This window comes from Liolophura sinensis, chromosome 3, assembly GCF_032854445.1.
Source record: "Liolophura sinensis isolate JHLJ2023 chromosome 3, CUHK_Ljap_v2, whole genome shotgun sequence".
In the NCBI taxonomy this organism is placed as follows: Eukaryota; Metazoa; Mollusca; class Polyplacophora; order Chitonida; family Chitonidae; genus Liolophura; species Liolophura sinensis.
The window spans coordinates 21,963,835-21,980,889 of record NC_088297.1 but is presented as its reverse complement, the minus strand read 5'-3'; the positions used below and the strand labels follow the sequence as shown (position 1 = coordinate 21,980,889).

Here is a 17,055-nt window from a genome sequence, read left to right as displayed (position 1 = left end):
TACAGCCCCATCTCCACACAGCTCTGTCATCCACCTCACCAGCATGATGATACGTACACAAATGAACGACAAATACAATCTCATCTTTCCACAGTTCAGTCAACGACCAGACCAACATGATGATGCATACACGAATGAACGACAAATACAATCTCATCTCTCCACAGCTCGGTTAACGAACGACCTGACCAGCATGATGATGCATACACGAATGAACGACAAATACAATCTCATCTTTCCACAGCTCAGTCAACGACCGGACCAACATGATGATGCACACACGAATGAACAAACATACTTCTCCAAATTTTGATATTAATTAGATGTTTTGGATGTACCCAGGTTTGTAGCGAAATATGGATTTTTTTCATTATTTTGTCAGGTCTTTGATAAAAAGGCATTTTTGTTTCAAGATCCTGCTAAATTTGCACCGCTAATACAAGCTGCATCTTCAGGTTATTGTTGAGATTGTGGAAGCTTTTTAAAGTTGAAACTACAAAGATGTACATGTACAGCTGGTATAATTGCATGTAGTTTCAGTCTTGTGTCTGCAGTTGTATTTTTGTCGCTGTTTAATACCCTATGACTTACACGTGGCTGCTCATTGAAATTGAAGTATTATTGAATATTGAACCGCAGGTACACTCATTAAAACTTCATGTACACTCAACAAAATTCTCTGTGTCAGCTGTTGGAATGTGAAATAATGACCTTAGTTCATCAAACAGATGCAGTTCATTTGTGTCTCAGAAAGTGTTTAAACGTGGCTACAGCACAGGTGAAAAGGTTGGAGAATTGATATCACTTAGCTCTGATACTGTCCGTGATAAGCAGGTGAAATTTTTTTTGCCTAAGGTTTTGTATTGTTTCTCATGTTTTATCTTCCAAAGGTTTACTTTGCCAGTTGGCCTCAAATGAAACGACTTATTTGACAACATACATGTTCTAAAGGCTTTGTGATCGGAGCCTGTTATGCTCTACATACAACATGTAACTTTGAAGGTGATAATGACTTTTGTACTATGTTATTCTTTATCTTTTTGGCTGTGGGTTTCAACAGATGCTTGTTAATAAGATGCAAGCGTGCTTTGACATCTGCATTATGATGAGCTAGCAATACAGTTTTACACACTGTATCTTCCATCTTCCCACTCTCCGACCTTGATATTTGCTTGTACTCATGTGGCAGTGGAAAGGCTAGCCCTGCTTGCAAGCTCTATTTTGCTCATTTTAATACTGAAAAGGATACAGCACATGTACATATTTAGTGTCAAGTTTTTTTTTTTTTTTTGATTTTTATATATTTCATTATCAGACATGTACATGTAAATTTTCATATTTTTTTTATATATAATTTTTGTAATTTTCCAGTTTTTGTGTTCAAGAGCCAGGTCATTCATAAGCACACAGAGAATTGTGAGAGGTCACATTTTGCATGTATATCATGGAGACGGTGATATTAACTTCTCAAAAATTGACAATCTGTCTATCAACATGGGAGACAACTTGTGGTGTGAAAACTTAAGAACACTGAATTGTGACGGATGACAAGATACGCATTTGTATAGTGTAGATTTATCAGGCTGTTTCTAGGCATTCATGTTAAATGCATCTGCACTACTGTGGTTTGCTTGTAGTAATTAATGTTTTTCTTTTTTGCTTTAATTTGTATTCTTGTTATTATTTTTTTACTTACAATGTGTTGGGGTTTTTTTTGGAATGTTTGTTGCAGCCAGGTGCATCTTGTTACATGTTGCACATCTTATTAGATGCACTACTTTAGCTTGAAATTAGATTTTTTTTTTTTTTCATTTGATTGTTGCTGTTGCTCTGATATCAAAAATTGTTGTCTTTTTTCAGAATCCTCTGATTTTTTGGGGATTTTTTTTACGTATAACTTATCATATTATGAGAGATGTATTTACATGTATAACTGTTTCTGAATTTAAAACCTTAAAGCGAGTACAGCTGAATATTGAAACTATTTCATATTTCAAATTAGGGGGCCTCCGTGGCTCAGTCGGTTAGCGCGCTAGCGCAGGGTAATGACCCAGGAGCCTCTCACCAATGCAGTCGCTGTGAATTCAAGTCCAGCTCATGCTGGCTTCCTCTCCGGCTGTAAGTGGGAAGGTCTGGCAGCAACCTGCGGATGGTCGTGGGTTTCCCCCGGCTCTGCCTGGTTTCCACCCACCATAATGCTGGCCGCCGTCGTATAAGTGAAATATTCTTGAGTACGGCGTAAAACACCAATCAAATAAATAAATAACTAAATATTTCAAATTAATTCCCAAAATATAGAACCCAAAGATGTAAAAAATTTGCAGAGAATTTACAATAAATGTCTTTGTAATATTATCTTTTTTTTTTTTTTTAATTAAATCTGTACCAATAATTTTAATGTTTTGAGACTTTGTAATGAGATCTTGATTTAAAAGATGAACTAAAATAAAGATTTATAACTTTCGGTCCATATTAGAAATTAACAATAGTCGTTAAATAGAAGATAATGTGATTGATGAGTAGCAATATTATAAATGTCAGCCAAGTTTGTAAACTGATCTTTGAGCTACAGGATTTGTTATTTTTATTTATTTATTTATTTATTTGATTGGTGTTATACTTTGTTGAGAATTGTCAAGAAGAAAAATAAGAGATATAATTGCAGCATGATATGGGCAGCGTTTTTGTCCCAGAAACAGGTATAACGGGAGAGTATTTGTTAAGATATGAATTTGTTCACTAGATTTGTGTTTTACGACATTGTTTGTTGCCTAACACAGCGTCAATCCCGAAGAGGCGACCAATCCATAAGCCCATCGCAGGATGAGCGTGACGAGGCCGCCCTCACTATACAATCTCACTACAGAGGGTATCGCACCAGGAAAGAGCAACGACAACGCCAAAGCAACAGAAGGACATCCAGAGATAATTATCCTGATGACGCTGAGGCCGAAAAAGCTGCTGTCATGATTCAGTCCAATTACAGAGGTTACAGAACCCGGCGGCAGCTAAAGGCCAGTCCCAACCAGTCATAAAGAGAAAGTCGGAGTTCTATATATACAGGCTTACAGTGAGTGGTAGTTGCCTCCCTTTATAGCTCATGAATTGGTCCTAAACTGTAGTGACTACCAGTGCTGTGTAGTGTCTACATGTAGTTGTCTCCCTGTCTTGCTGAGATGCCGCTCCATAAAATGGCCCTAGACTGTGGTGACTACATGTGGTGTGTAGTCTGTACATGGAGTTGTCTCCCTTTATAGCTCATATGCCTCTCCATGAATTAGCCCTGGTTTGTAGTGACTACCAGTGCTGTGTAGTTTTGGGTCAGTTTGAATGTTGTTTTTATATATGCTGAGCATGTATCTGTAGTCGTACTGGCTGTAGGTACACAATACAGAAGAAACAGATTTCCTATAGTGGGTAATAATTCAGTCTAGGTAATTAAGACACATGAATTTATTATTTGTGAAATTTTATTTTTCTCTTCTTGTTGATTTTTTGATACCAATACTTCAGTTGTACTGATTTTTATTCTATACCACTATTTAAGTAAGAAGGCATGACACATTATAAGTGTATTCATGAATAGACAAAGCATTTGCTTCTAAGAGAAAAAACGTTTTACATTTTTCTTGCTGATTGCATGCAAGGTACTGTAAGAAATTGAGCAATGATTTTTTTATAACAAAAATTTACTGTGTGGGTCACACTAGGATTTGGACTCAGTTCACTGCCAGTGGAGTGAAAGGGACATTCCTACTGGCTGCTGCGAATATAAGCACTGGAAAGCCACTCCCATTTCCATGTCTGTGTCTGCGAAAATCGTCACACACAGTTATATACTGTGTGTTCTGACACATGTAAATGTATTTCAGTTCAACAAAGGATTGTATCAAATGAGTGCTGATCAGCATTTTGTTTTGTTTTTTTACCTTGAAAAGAATTTTTTCAAATTTTATTTGCATCAATACAGATTACAAAGGAGAGTTAACAATATACAGAGGTCTCGTGACATGTTAAATGCAGTACAAGTACTCAAAATAGTCATCATTACAGTGCTTATGAAAAGACAGGTTTTTGAGCAATGAATTCCTTGGGCAGCCAAATGTATCGGTGATTGCTCACTTTTTATTATCACAGCAGACAACACCAAGGCTTACATTTCAATACGTCAACAATGCACTGTGCTAATGCTACACTCTATCATCATATTCCATCAACAATGCACTGTGCTAATGCTACACTCCATCATCATATTCCATCAACAATGCACTGTGCTAATGCTACACTCCATCATATTCCATCAACAATGCACTGTGCTAATGCTACACTCCATCATCATATTCCCCCTGTTGACTGAGTCTACCGTTACTCTGAATGTAACAAGAAGTGTTGATTCTACTGAAATTCTACTCTTAAATACCATGCATTTCTGTATCTGCCTTTTATGTAAGATTCAGCATGAAATGCTTGTAAATCTTTCTTTAATCTCAGTTTTACACCAAGAGCTGAGTTTATGTGCCTTTCCTCTGAATTTCACACTCTGCTCTGAATCTGCTTTTTCTCAGAATTTCACTCTCAGAGCTGAATCTATCTTTACTTTGAGTTGTGGATTTGCGTTTACTCCTCTGGATTTGCGTTTACTCTTCTGGATCTGCCTTAACTCTGAATGTACCACACTGCAGACGCTGCCCATCCTGTTCTCCTGTTCAGTGTAATCTGATCCCCTCTGTGTCTCGCTCTGCTGAGTTCCACGCTTATCTACTTAACGTCGTCAAACATACTAGTATTAACCTTGCAATGAATTGGCATCACCCGTTTAAATTTGTAATGCATTCTGGGGTTAGAAATAGGGTTGAGCAGTTACATGTGGCCATATTGTAACAGTTTTCTTCAGTTTGATGTGATGAAAATGAACTGCAGCATTATATTGCCTAGCAAATAGTGCGAGACTCTTTACTTAGCAGCCGAAGAAAATAGGAGTAACAAGGTATGGTAAAGGAAATTCGGCAGTTTCACTAATCACAGAATATACTAATAAAACAATGCATGGTATCTGCTCTTAGTTTGGAAAGAGGAGTTTGAAGACCATAAGCAACATCTACTTAGTTACTGCCTTTACAAGCACTTGTGTGGACATGTAGTTATCCATTCTTACCTGGCATCAAATCCCAGAATGCATTGCGCAGATAATCATGTGTATGAGGGCATTAATATGCTTTAACCACAACTCACTCTATGTGTACAGTATTTTGCATAATGTGTAATATTATTACAGTAATAGCGTAAAATATATGGTGGTATTAACAATACTAGGTGTACATAGATAAATAACAGCACAAAGTCATGTATACTTATTGGTGTTATGTTTTTGTTTCTTCAGAACATAACCCCAACGTAACGTAACGAGTCGGTGCGTTTAAGGCTTGGTTCGCGTAAATAATTTCTGTATAGTGCTGTTAATAATGTAACTTGTGACATATACAGTTGTTACCAAGGTGATGGGATCTTCTTCATGTCTTTATAACCTGTATCTAGTAGCAGTAGCATCAGTAGCTGAACCAGACTTTGCTCTCAGTAGCAAGCCACTAGCTTACTAAAGGTTGTCACTAGTGGTAAACCACTAGCTCACCAAGAGGGTTCACAGCCCGTTCACTAGCTCACCAAAGGTTGTCCAGTGGCATGCCATAATCTCACCAAAGGTTGTCCTTGGTGACAAACCACTAGATGGTATTGTCCAGTGGCATGCGACTAGCTCACCAAAGATTGTCCAGTCACAAGATCGTCTTATGGAGTGACAAGTCACTTGTTCACCAAAGGTTGTCCAGGGACAAACCACTAGATCATCTTGACCAGTGGCATGCCACTAGCTCACCAAAGGTTCCTAATGGCAAGTCACAAGCTCACCAAAGGCTGTCTGTGTCAAATCACTAGCTCACTACTACCTCACTTCTGGCGATTCACCACCATTCCAATAGTGGAGATGAACCATTCACCTGGCGATGGTGTGAAGATAAAAGTTGAGCTGGGTGACCATGCAGTCTCTTGGTTATATCCAATCTGTGTTACCATTCTAGAAGCCCACCACTAGCAGGCTGGTGGAGCATTAATTGTAAGGGTGCTAATGGAATACTTTCAGTCTGGCTGCTGCTTTATGATTCCCACAGGTTATATTTACATGTTGTCAGTTTTCGTAGCTTTGCAAATGATAATGTCAACACAAGCAGGCCCTTTGAATAAATGGAGTCATCAATGCATGTTTATCATTTTTTTTTTTTTTACAGGAAAGCTTAGAGCAAGTGTAACCAGCGTTAAGATCCAGGGAGACCCATCGTCACACCATCAAACCAGAATGGAGCTTTCAAAGTCAGCTAATTACCAACAGAGACACACTCGAAGGGAAAAATTATTATGTTGTTTCTGGAAGAAAATAGGAAATGAAATATTTAAGTGTGTAACAGCTAAAGATCTTACCATATTTTGAAAAAAATGTGTATGTATGGTACTCAGAAAAGAGTATTGAAGAAATCAGTAGATTACAAACTTTTTTTTTTCTTTTTATTATTATTCTAGTTTGTTTCTGTCTGTTATGACCTTATAATATAGTCTGTTTCACAGTACATAGACTATTACTTAATTATCAGTATAACTTCTTTTTTCAACTTTATATCGAAAATTCCATTCAGCAAGAACATTTTATAATTTATCAGTATCAGCCCTGACTCCCACATCAAAAAGTGTTTATATTTACATATTTTACAGTGGGTCTTTGTATTCATCTGCCCTTACTTTGCTCAAAGTATCAGGCACCTTTACCCTGTATATTCCTACAACATTCAGTATTCATGAATATTACATTTATTGTCATAATAATGTTTGAATAACTAATCTATGGTGAAATATGATTAAAACAAGCATTAAAAGTTTGACTATACATGGACATATAAATCTTTCTATTCTTAAAAACCCATCCTGATAAAATGTTTGCTGCAAGATATAACCTGATCTCAAGGTCTAGATCTTAAAGATGTGAAAAATTTCTATATAATTACTTTTCCAAAAAGTATGGTTGTCCTTAAATAGAAGAGGTTTTTTTTTTTTTTTTTTTTTTGAGATATCATATTAGAAACATATGAAACATATTAGAAACAACACTAATGATTGTTCGTATTACTCAAAAAATAAAGATTTTTGGAAAATTTGTGTGTTCAAAACTCGAGAAAAAAATCTTCAAACCCTGATCAGATGACATCGTTTAATAAGCTCAAAGTGCGGTGATCTGTTCTCCTAGAAATCCCACTGTGAAGTTTTGGCTCCACACCAATCTAGTTTAATTCTGAAAAATATGTCCGTGAACGGAAGGATCAGTAGAGTAGTACATCTACAATATACGTTTTGTTTTCTTTTTTGTTTTGTTTTGGTTTTTTTTTTTGTTTGTTTGTTTGGTTTTTTTTCTGTTTTTTTTTCTTTTGTTTTTTTTTTTTGTATATGCAAATGTCTGTGATACGTGAATATGAAGAGTGGAGTATCGTTAACCTCCAAATTGTATTTATTAGTAAACAGAGTTGTATCTCATGTGTTTGTCTGTGTTAGCTGTTGTCAGCAGGAGAAAATATAAAATTGGCCATATGCATGCATTCAAAAATCATTCTTTTAAAAGGCCATTAGTGTATCGAAGTTGCGTTTATTTTTATTCAACTTTTCTACATGAGTCATGAGTTTTAACTCGTTTTGTCAAGGGGGAAAATATGCCTTTAAAAGTTGGTAATTGAACAAAACATCCGGAATTGCATAAAGGTATGAAGTTTGAAATTACTCTCATTTCAAGGTTTGTTTAAACCGTTATTTAACGTTTCAAGTTACCCCTGTAAAAGCGAAATGAAAATAAATTTCGAAAACGTCTGGAGGTTTGGAATTTGAAGTTTTATTTGATATGTTGTAAAGTCATTTTTATTTGAAATTTTGAAACTGTCGTCTGTTGAAGACATTCCAAGTTTCCCCTTTGAAAATCTAAATGAAAGAAAATTTCTTAAATGCTCGCGTGTCTGGAGGTGTGGAATTTGAAGTTTTATGTGATATACTGTAAAGTCATTTTCTGTGAGTTCTTAATACTCTGATAGCTAAAACCGTCCACAGCATCTGCCTATCAGTATTTCCCTTTGTCATGATTAAACCAGAGTAGACATTAAAGAGGTTTGGATCCGTCCAATGTTTAATATCCAACACTTATCTAAAAACAAACCGTCCAGTTTGATATAACTCCACTTGCCCCAGTTTTCAACTTTTTTTTGTCTGTGAAGTGTTTGATAAATGTCAGATAAACGTATATTTTAAGGAAATCTGCCGTCCAACGATAAATATTTTTTTTCTGGCATACCAGCTTTATGAAAATTGCCAAGTTGTTTCCTGGAAGATGTTAAACAGCTGCAAATATGAATCCAGCACAGCGATGTTGTTATACGATGTGTTAATATCCAGTTTCTATGGTAAACCTATAGAGACGAGTTTACCGGGTATATATAGTTTGTTATTTATTTATATTTCATATTCATGGTGTGCCGTGTGAAGTATTAGGTTGAACTTTGCAATAACCTGATGTGATATTTCAGTACAACATATACTCATTTATATATTGTTTGTGTTCAGTTTATGTCAAACGATGTAGAAGGCATGTGTGTGGAGTGGGGGGACTGAGGCAGCCAGTTTGATGTGATAAATACCAGATTGTTTGCTAACGTCGTCTTCATCACATATATTCGTGGTGATAATAGGATTGTTTCTAACGGCACAGTTATCTTTCAAATAGCAGGATGGCACGTGACGATCCTGATAAAATAACTTTAGTGAGATGAAGTGATTTGTAAGGCATTTATTTTATTTTCTTTCCCCGGGTGGGGGGAAGGGGGTTGTCATAATGGAGACCGGTTGCATGACCTGCTTTTGGTAGCCATATTGGAGTGCTGTTCCGATACTAGCCCATGTGAACATAGTCCAGTTGTCCAAAAGTGTATTGGCAGTTAAGCCCGGTATTAACTTTAGTCTGGACTAAAGTGCCACTACCTGTAGTTTTCAGTTAGGCTAAGACTGGTATTGATATTTAAGCATGGCTTAACTTTTAATAAACTTTTGAACAACCGAAAAAGTTCAAAAATGTGTACGCGCCATACGTGCTGTCGTACATCATACGTGCTTGAGTGGTAAAGCCAGATGAATTCGAATAAAGGAGAAGCACAGACTATCAACATTTAACACCAGTCTAAATTCCTCAAACAGTTTTGAATAACATGATCTGGTGTTAAGATATTCCTACGCAATCGTATCGCTACCCTAATATACCGGGGGGGGGGGCTGTTTTGTTTCAAGTACCTGGTGAGCCAACATTGGGATCTATGTACAGTTGCAGCCCCCCACAGCCCCCCCCCCCCCGAGAACCAGCCTTCCTTGTACAACCCCCTGTTGATATAGTCTTAGATAGTCAACTGCACGTGTGTTTAGTCCATGTAGGTATCGATTCGTAAAACAAGCACTCAGTTTATCCAGTTGTAGAACTGCCTGAAAATCTCAGTAGTAGTTAGTATTTGGATTATCCGTGTATTATTTCTAGTTCTAGTGCCATCGTTGTCTGGTTTTAAATCACATAATAATGCCGCTGATTTCCCTTTACAGGACAGTCCGTGGTTGAGTTCTTTTCCTTTAAATCTTTCTTGAGCTTTATATCTGTGTTTTTTTCTGGTGGACCTTATATTTGAAACGGATTCTTTTGTTTGAACACAATGCCTAAAATGTCTGTAATATGCATTTAATTTCGTGCCATCGACATTATCCTCGTGACAAAGTGAGTAAATTCCGTCTCATCGCTACGTCCTGAACTCTTCACTTGGTAACCAACTGTTACGTGTTTTAGAGCTCTGATGAGAAATAACGCGTGTAAATGTAGGGTGTATGTAAACTGTTTACAACGCTGTTTTGTATTCCTGTGCTTTATTACCGGCGGTGACTTCTGACAATAAACCTGTCATTTTATCTGTAATGTCTGGCTTCCTTTTGTGTCTTTTGTGAGGGGACTCCGTGGCCTAGTGATCAACGTGCTGACACAGTACAATGACACAGAAGCCACACACCAACGTGGTCGCTGTGAGTTCAAGCCCAGCTCATGTTAGCTTCCTATCCAGTCGTACAGGGGAAGGTCTGCCAGCAAGCTACGCATGGTTATGGGTTTAGGGTCCAGTTTCCTCTTACCAAAATGCTGGCAGCCCTCGTAAAATGAAAAAGTCTTGAATAAGGTGTAAAATGACAATGAAATAGATAAAAAAAATTACTTATAGAACATGTAATTAATGAGTTTTTGCACAAATGAGTTCACCTTGGAGGTACATGTAGCAGAGTGTTGTCTAACAAACATCATTGATATTTGGTACAAGGGGTCTGTGCCGTGGCAGTGACGACATCCAGTGGCGTTTAACACGAAGCAAGTGGAGTTCTAAAAGAAAACAATGATATTTGAGAGAATCCATTCAATTTGGTCAGAAACAGTAGAGTTGGACAGAAAACAGTTTTAAAATGAAAGAAGATGCGGTAGACAAAAAGCAAAGGTGTTCCGTCAGAACAGTAGAACTTGGTACAAAAAAAATGTTGATATTTCACAAAAACAGTTGTGTTTTTGCAAATAATTTTTTTATCAGAAATGATTGGTGTTAACTAGAAACTATTTGTGTTCACCAGAAACGTGTAATTTCAAAATAGTCAGTGGTTATTGTCAGGGAACTGTTCTGTCTTTCAAAAATTTGGTGGTCATCTGAACATTGTGATTGTTCAAAAACAAGTTGTGTTTGACAGAAAGCAGGTGATCGACAGATGCTAGTCGTGTATGACAAAAACCATTGGTTCTCAACACAGATTGGTGTTTGACAGGTCTGTGAACAGTATAAACAACATTGATCATCTCGGACACCAGTTCAAATTTCTGCCCAGTCTCATTTTAAGTTCGCCCATGCCTCAATGGCCAAGTGTTTAGCGTGCTAGGCAGCACAAAGGCTCTGGAGCCTCTCGCCAATGCGATCACTGTGGGTTCAAGTCCATCTCATTCGTAGGTTTCCTCCGGGCTTTGTTCTGTTTCCTCCCCTCATAATGCTGGTAACCGTCGTATAAGTGGAATATTCTTGCGTACGGAGTAAAACACACACCAAAATAAATAAATAAATAAATATCCACACGCCAGTTGACAGCCCGCCTGAAAACGTAATAATGTTGTCCTGCCGTGGTTCAGTATACGTTTAGGAACTGTTTTCAACGGTTATACGTATAAGGAAACTGATCTTGTCATTGGAATGTCCTATCTTCCGATTAGGAGATTTCAGTAAATGCTTGATTAACAATTATACTGATAGCTTCCCTCAGAAATAGGCTTGATGATTGCAAAACAAATTTGCAATATCTGGGAGGAATATCGCTGTAAGAGGAAGGCGTTTCTACTGACAATTATAAAATTTGACGTATTTAAGAAACTATTGGACGTATACGACTGTCGTATTCCTCCAAGTGATGATCAGCTTTGAAGAATGCGACAATACAGTGGCGTAAAAAAGAAAAATGGGTAAAATAAATCAAAAGTAAAGTCGAATCATTTTAATGGCGACCAACATGAACGTCCATGCACACACATGTGCTTTGTAGACCGTTAATCACATAAAACTATCATGGATCCATGTGAAGAATAAAAACCCCATAAAACGATTTCAGGGCATCTCCAGGCGTTTAGATCCCAAAGCTTCCGGGGCCAAGGAGACCCCTGGATCCTCGCCTGTTAGGCTGGGATTGTCGACCGACACACAATGACTGATGGAGTATCACTTTCAAATTGCTTCCCACGTGCTTGCAATGGCTTCTAGGAATATGAAGAAAAGCTTTATTATTATACGGTTTCAAGATTTCAATCATTTATGTATTTGTCTACCTCAGATGTACGCTCTTTGTCGTTCAGGTTCGTTTGTGGATGGGGTTAAAAACTAGGTTGTCTGTCTGGACTGCGTGTTGACATAAAAAGGTTAGACTGGCTTTCGATAGAAAAAAGGACCGCAGACGGCTTACGTAAAAACATAATTATAAAAAAAATGTTTAACATGAATCGTATGTGAGGTGTTATATAATGGAAATTGAAATTTGCCCTACTTATTTACTTATTCTGGACTTCGACCATAGATCACATTCACAGCGCATGACTGAAGGACGAGTGAGTCATATATTCAAGTTGATGTAAACATTAGCACTGAAACTCAACCTTGCTGCCGGTGGGATTTGTTTTCTCCTTTGAAGGCTTTCAACTCGTCCTCACCGTTATGTGTTTTATCGGCAATTAATGGACCTGAGAATTTGTCAGCTGTCATTCGCGCATGCGTGTTATCCCACGTGCTTCTCCAAGGCGTGTGAACATCTCGGGTGCACGTGAGATTTTGATAAAGACTAGACAAGGAGATAAAGAGAGATTGATATCAACTTTTGTGATAATTATGGATATAAATACACACACAGGCCAACAACACAGCTTGTAAATGTATAACCTAAAACAGGATTGTAATTAACACGATGGCGTCCGCCGGCTAATGCCCAAACGTAATGCTTAATTATGTTGTACTAAAACCTGTAATTCGCTAGGGTACATGTGCGTCAATGTGCTCTGCTTTTCCCGATGTTTTCTTTTATATTTTACGTCGTGAAATATAAATATTTATGCTACCGTTTTTACACTGAGACATGAAGTCTAAATCATTCCAGTTATATCAGCTTATAGCTCATAAAGTGTTCTTGAAAACATGCGAGCAAAATTTCACAGGTAATGGTCGTAAATCTTGGATTGGTCGTACAATGGGGCAGCCATCGCGAGGGGATCCGAATGACCGCAGGTGGTTATTGTGCATGCATATAGGCTTATTCAGCCTCAAAATCATAACGTCGTGTTTCCATGTGTGATTTGTCGTATTCTGTCTAACAGAATTCCACAGAATCACAAAGACCAGTCCACACGTGTGATTTGTCGTATTCTGTCTTACAGAATTCCACAGAATCACAAAGGCCAGTCCACACGTGTGATTTGTTGTATTCTGTCTTGCACAGTTCCACAGAATCATTAAAGCATGTTCCCACGTGTGATTTGTGTTCTGTCTTGCAGGATTCCACACAGCCATAAAGGCATGTCCCCACGTGCAATTCCCCACAGTCATAAAGGCGTGTTCATACGTGTGATTTGTCCTATTATCCCTTGTAGGATTCTGCAAAATCATTAAGGCATGTTTCCACGAATGATTTGTCGTATTCTGCCTTGCAAAATTCCACAGAATCATCAAGGCATGTTCACACATGTGATTCATAAGAATCATCAAGGCATGTTCACACATGTGATTCATAAGAATCATCAAGGCATGTTCACACGTGTGATTCATAAGAATCATCAAGGCATGTTCACACGTGTGATTCATACGAATCATCAAGGCATGTTCACACGTGTGATTCATAAGAATCATCAAGGCATGTTCACACGTATGATTTGTCGTATTGGGCACTGCACAATTCCACTAAATTGTGAAGTGTTTGTGAATTGTCATTCAGCTTTATTCAAGACGCACAAATCGTTTGAAACTGGGATGCCGACTAGGCGCTAGACTACGATTGAGCTGTTACTACAAACAACACCCTTCAAACACAGCTTAAATACATCTATATATGCTAGTGTTGTGGACGTTTTCTCAGACACCGTAACTTTTCACAGCTATGCGTAATGCCAAATATTATTCAATATTCCACTAACTAGCCTATCGAATAATAGTTTTGTTGGAAGAATTCTTGCCCTTGAACATTGAAGTCGCAGGTTCGAATCTAGCTCTCGCATTGGATCTTTGAATCTGATGGTTTGCCTGGCACTTGTGCCTGGTGGGTGAACCTTTGGACCTTGATCTGTTTACTCAGTACATAAATCTGTCCGCCGTCAGAATAAAGGGCGCCCGACTTTAACCAGGTAAATAATAGGACCAACTTATACCCGGATATCTTGCACCGTTCCAGATCCTATACATTTATCTACCGCGTTTTCTCTGTTGATCTAGTGAGAAACTTCTCCCGCCTATAAACGTAACTCGGACTAATGCTGTGCAGGCTATCGTCCATAACTGTCTTTGCGATGTCTTGTGCACAAACTGCTTACTCGATTAATTATGTATTACGCAGCAAATGGTCAAACCGGCTTGAACCCGAGTCGCCACTGCTCGAAAAATTGTATTCCATCAATTGAGTTTCAGAAACTGTTTCAAATTTTTCTTGTAGACGTATTAAATTTAAACTAGACATGTTATAGTTGTAACTCCGTACCTTCTGAAAGGCGCGTGCTATCTAAACTTAATTTAAGTGTACACTCAAAGAGTTATTCTGTTAAATTTATCAGAAATTCTGTTATTTGAATGATGCTAGAATGTTTTCTGTTATTGCAGCAGATTATTCTGTTAAATATAACACACACATATTCTATTAATTCAACATAACCATTCTATTAGACTAACACGGTATTATGTTGAATGTGACACAGTATTGTGTTATGATAACAGAATATATTCTAGCATCACTCAGACAACAGACTTTCTGTTCAATTCAACAGATTAATTGTCTTTAGTGTAAAGTCCGACACTCCTACACATATGTACCACTCGTTAACCGTAAATGGGAAGCTGATGATTCAAAGAACCTTTTCCAAAACAACGTAAAACACCAGTTCCTGAAGGAATATGTAAGAAATAGTATTTAAATAGCAAATAAAGCTGTTAACAAGAGAAGCAGTCTCCAAGTTTAACTGGTGCAGGAAAGGCAGCCAATTTTCTAAGTATGGCATCCAATTCAAATGTCAAAATTTTAGGCCGTGAATAATTTCAGCTCGGATGAAAATATGGTTATCTTAGTTAATGTTTATGTGATGCAAATAAATGCTCATCCATGCAGCTTTCGTGAGTGCGAAGGCATAGCAAACCCAGACAAAGCAGCAAAATGTCTTTTTATGATGTCTTCAGTATAATTCAAATATACATTTTCATATACAGATGTAAAACGTTGGCGACAGAGTATGGTTCCCATCATATTTTTTCACTTATATAGTTGAAACTGGTATTTTTTTTTTCTCATGAAATCACCACAGTGAAATGTCTGTTGCTGTTATTCGAGATGAAAATATAAGGAGCGGAAATTTACCGTGTGGATATTTGCTGTGCAATGTTTGAACTGGTGTTCATCTGGAACATTCAGGTCGTGTTATGTTTGATCTGTGACAATTCTTCAAAGAGAGATCGTCTCTAGGCCAGGTGCGCATGCGTGGATTAGAGCCTCGTGTGTGAATGACAGCCATTTTTGCATATATTCTGCAACTCTCCAACGTTGGTAAGTTTGTCACATTTTACTAAACTGTGCGGAGGTTGTTTCCCACCGACAAATAACGAAATTTCCGCTTAGGGTAATCGATGGCAATCCTGGAATTCCACTGCAGGTATTTTGTAATGTATGTATTTCTATTAATGTAACAGCACTACAAACAAAGTATAGATGTATATGTAGGAACAGATTGAGACGTCCTTAATGTTTCTAGAACCAAACAAAAGTTTAAAAGCTGTTTGTATCTGTGTGGTGTTTTTTGTAGTTCTACGTCATTTGTAATACTTTTATCCCTCGTTAAATATAGCAAAATATTGTGTATACATAGACGGTGTAGTCATCAGGAAAGCTTTGGATAAAATGGCCGACATTTCTCCGCGAGTTTTGCTCTGAAAATTGGAAGTCACTGAGGACTGAAATGCAGACAAGCCATAACGGCACTTTGTCCCTGATCGGCTTTCTAGGCCCAATCTTCAACGAGAGCTCCCCGTGACTTACCACCCCACAAGTTGGCTAGATGACCCTCCGCACGAAGTACAAATATTGAATTATAAACTCAGATTATTAAGGAGGGCCCACGACGCACAATTAGTTTCTTAATTTGAGAGGACATACACGTGCAACGGCCAGTCATTTTTCCTATACAGATAAGACGATATCACATGCACGTGTAAATACATCGAATATAAATATAAGTTAAAGCTAAAAAAAAAAATCCAAAACATACACACAGAACGGAATTATTTTGCTGGATTTAAATTATGTCAATTTATTCCATTAGTGGGAAGAAACCGGGTTTGGATTTATAGAGATGCAGACTAGACCATTCATACAAGAACTAACCTCTCCCTGTGATCCATACATTCAAAAGGCCCTCGAGAATGAAACAAACTTTCCCAATATCTCAAAGCTATCAACTTTATTTCTCCATTTAAAAATAAATTCAAGGATTACCTCCAATGATCACCACTTCCTTTAGAATATTGTGCAATCAGATCTCAAGCAACAATACTAACTTACATCGTATCATCATCATCCAGCCTTCTAACTTGTCATCTCGGTACGTATGCATATATGTCTACTTTTTCTTATATAAAAATATATATGTATGTCTTGTATGCGTCAATGTGTACGTCAGTTTGTCTTGCACATTGCCAGAGGGTTACTACTGGCTTAGTTTCTGGACTGTTTTGTTCCACACATAAAAGTGACACCCTCACCCCTATATGTTATAATGAAAACATCAGCATTATGAATATAAGGATTTAGTATGTTCTGTATGGTAGTATCTTTGCAACTTTGCTTTTAGCACACGTGGAGGCATCCATCAACTAAACAATTACATACATAAATGTTTCTATTTGTATATAAATGTTTAACCATTTGCATATTACAAATGTGATGAATTGTAATAACCATGCGTATATCGTCTATCATTTACGACAATCATTGAGGCTCAGTATGAATAACTTTATGAAAACAGCTTCTAAAGATTCTAATATCTAGACCTTTAGTACGATATAAAGCAATCATATAGATATTTGTTTGATTGACAGGGGAAGAAAGAAGTCCGCTACAGATACGTTGTATATCGTACGCGTGGGTCAGCGAACACGTGCGCACGGGGTTTATAAAAAGCTGGAGCGTTAGCCCGAG

General features: G+C 37.5%; 1 protein-coding gene across 2 annotated transcripts in view; it reads left to right on the top strand.

The window, feature by feature from the left end:
• Positions 1-7,090, top strand: part of LOC135464091 (doublecortin domain-containing protein 2-like) — a 44,997-nt gene extending 37,907 nt beyond the window's left edge. For both annotated transcript variants that reach the window (XM_064741582.1, XM_064741581.1), the window contains 2 exons: positions 2,781-3,070; positions 6,282-7,090. In XM_064741582.1, the coding sequence (XP_064597652.1) occupies positions 2,781-3,035 (255 nt within the window). In that variant the 3' untranslated portion in view covers positions 3,036-3,070; positions 6,282-7,090. The remainder of the gene's footprint in view (positions 1-2,780; positions 3,071-6,281) is intronic.
• Positions 7,091-17,055: the final 9,965 nt, after the last annotated feature.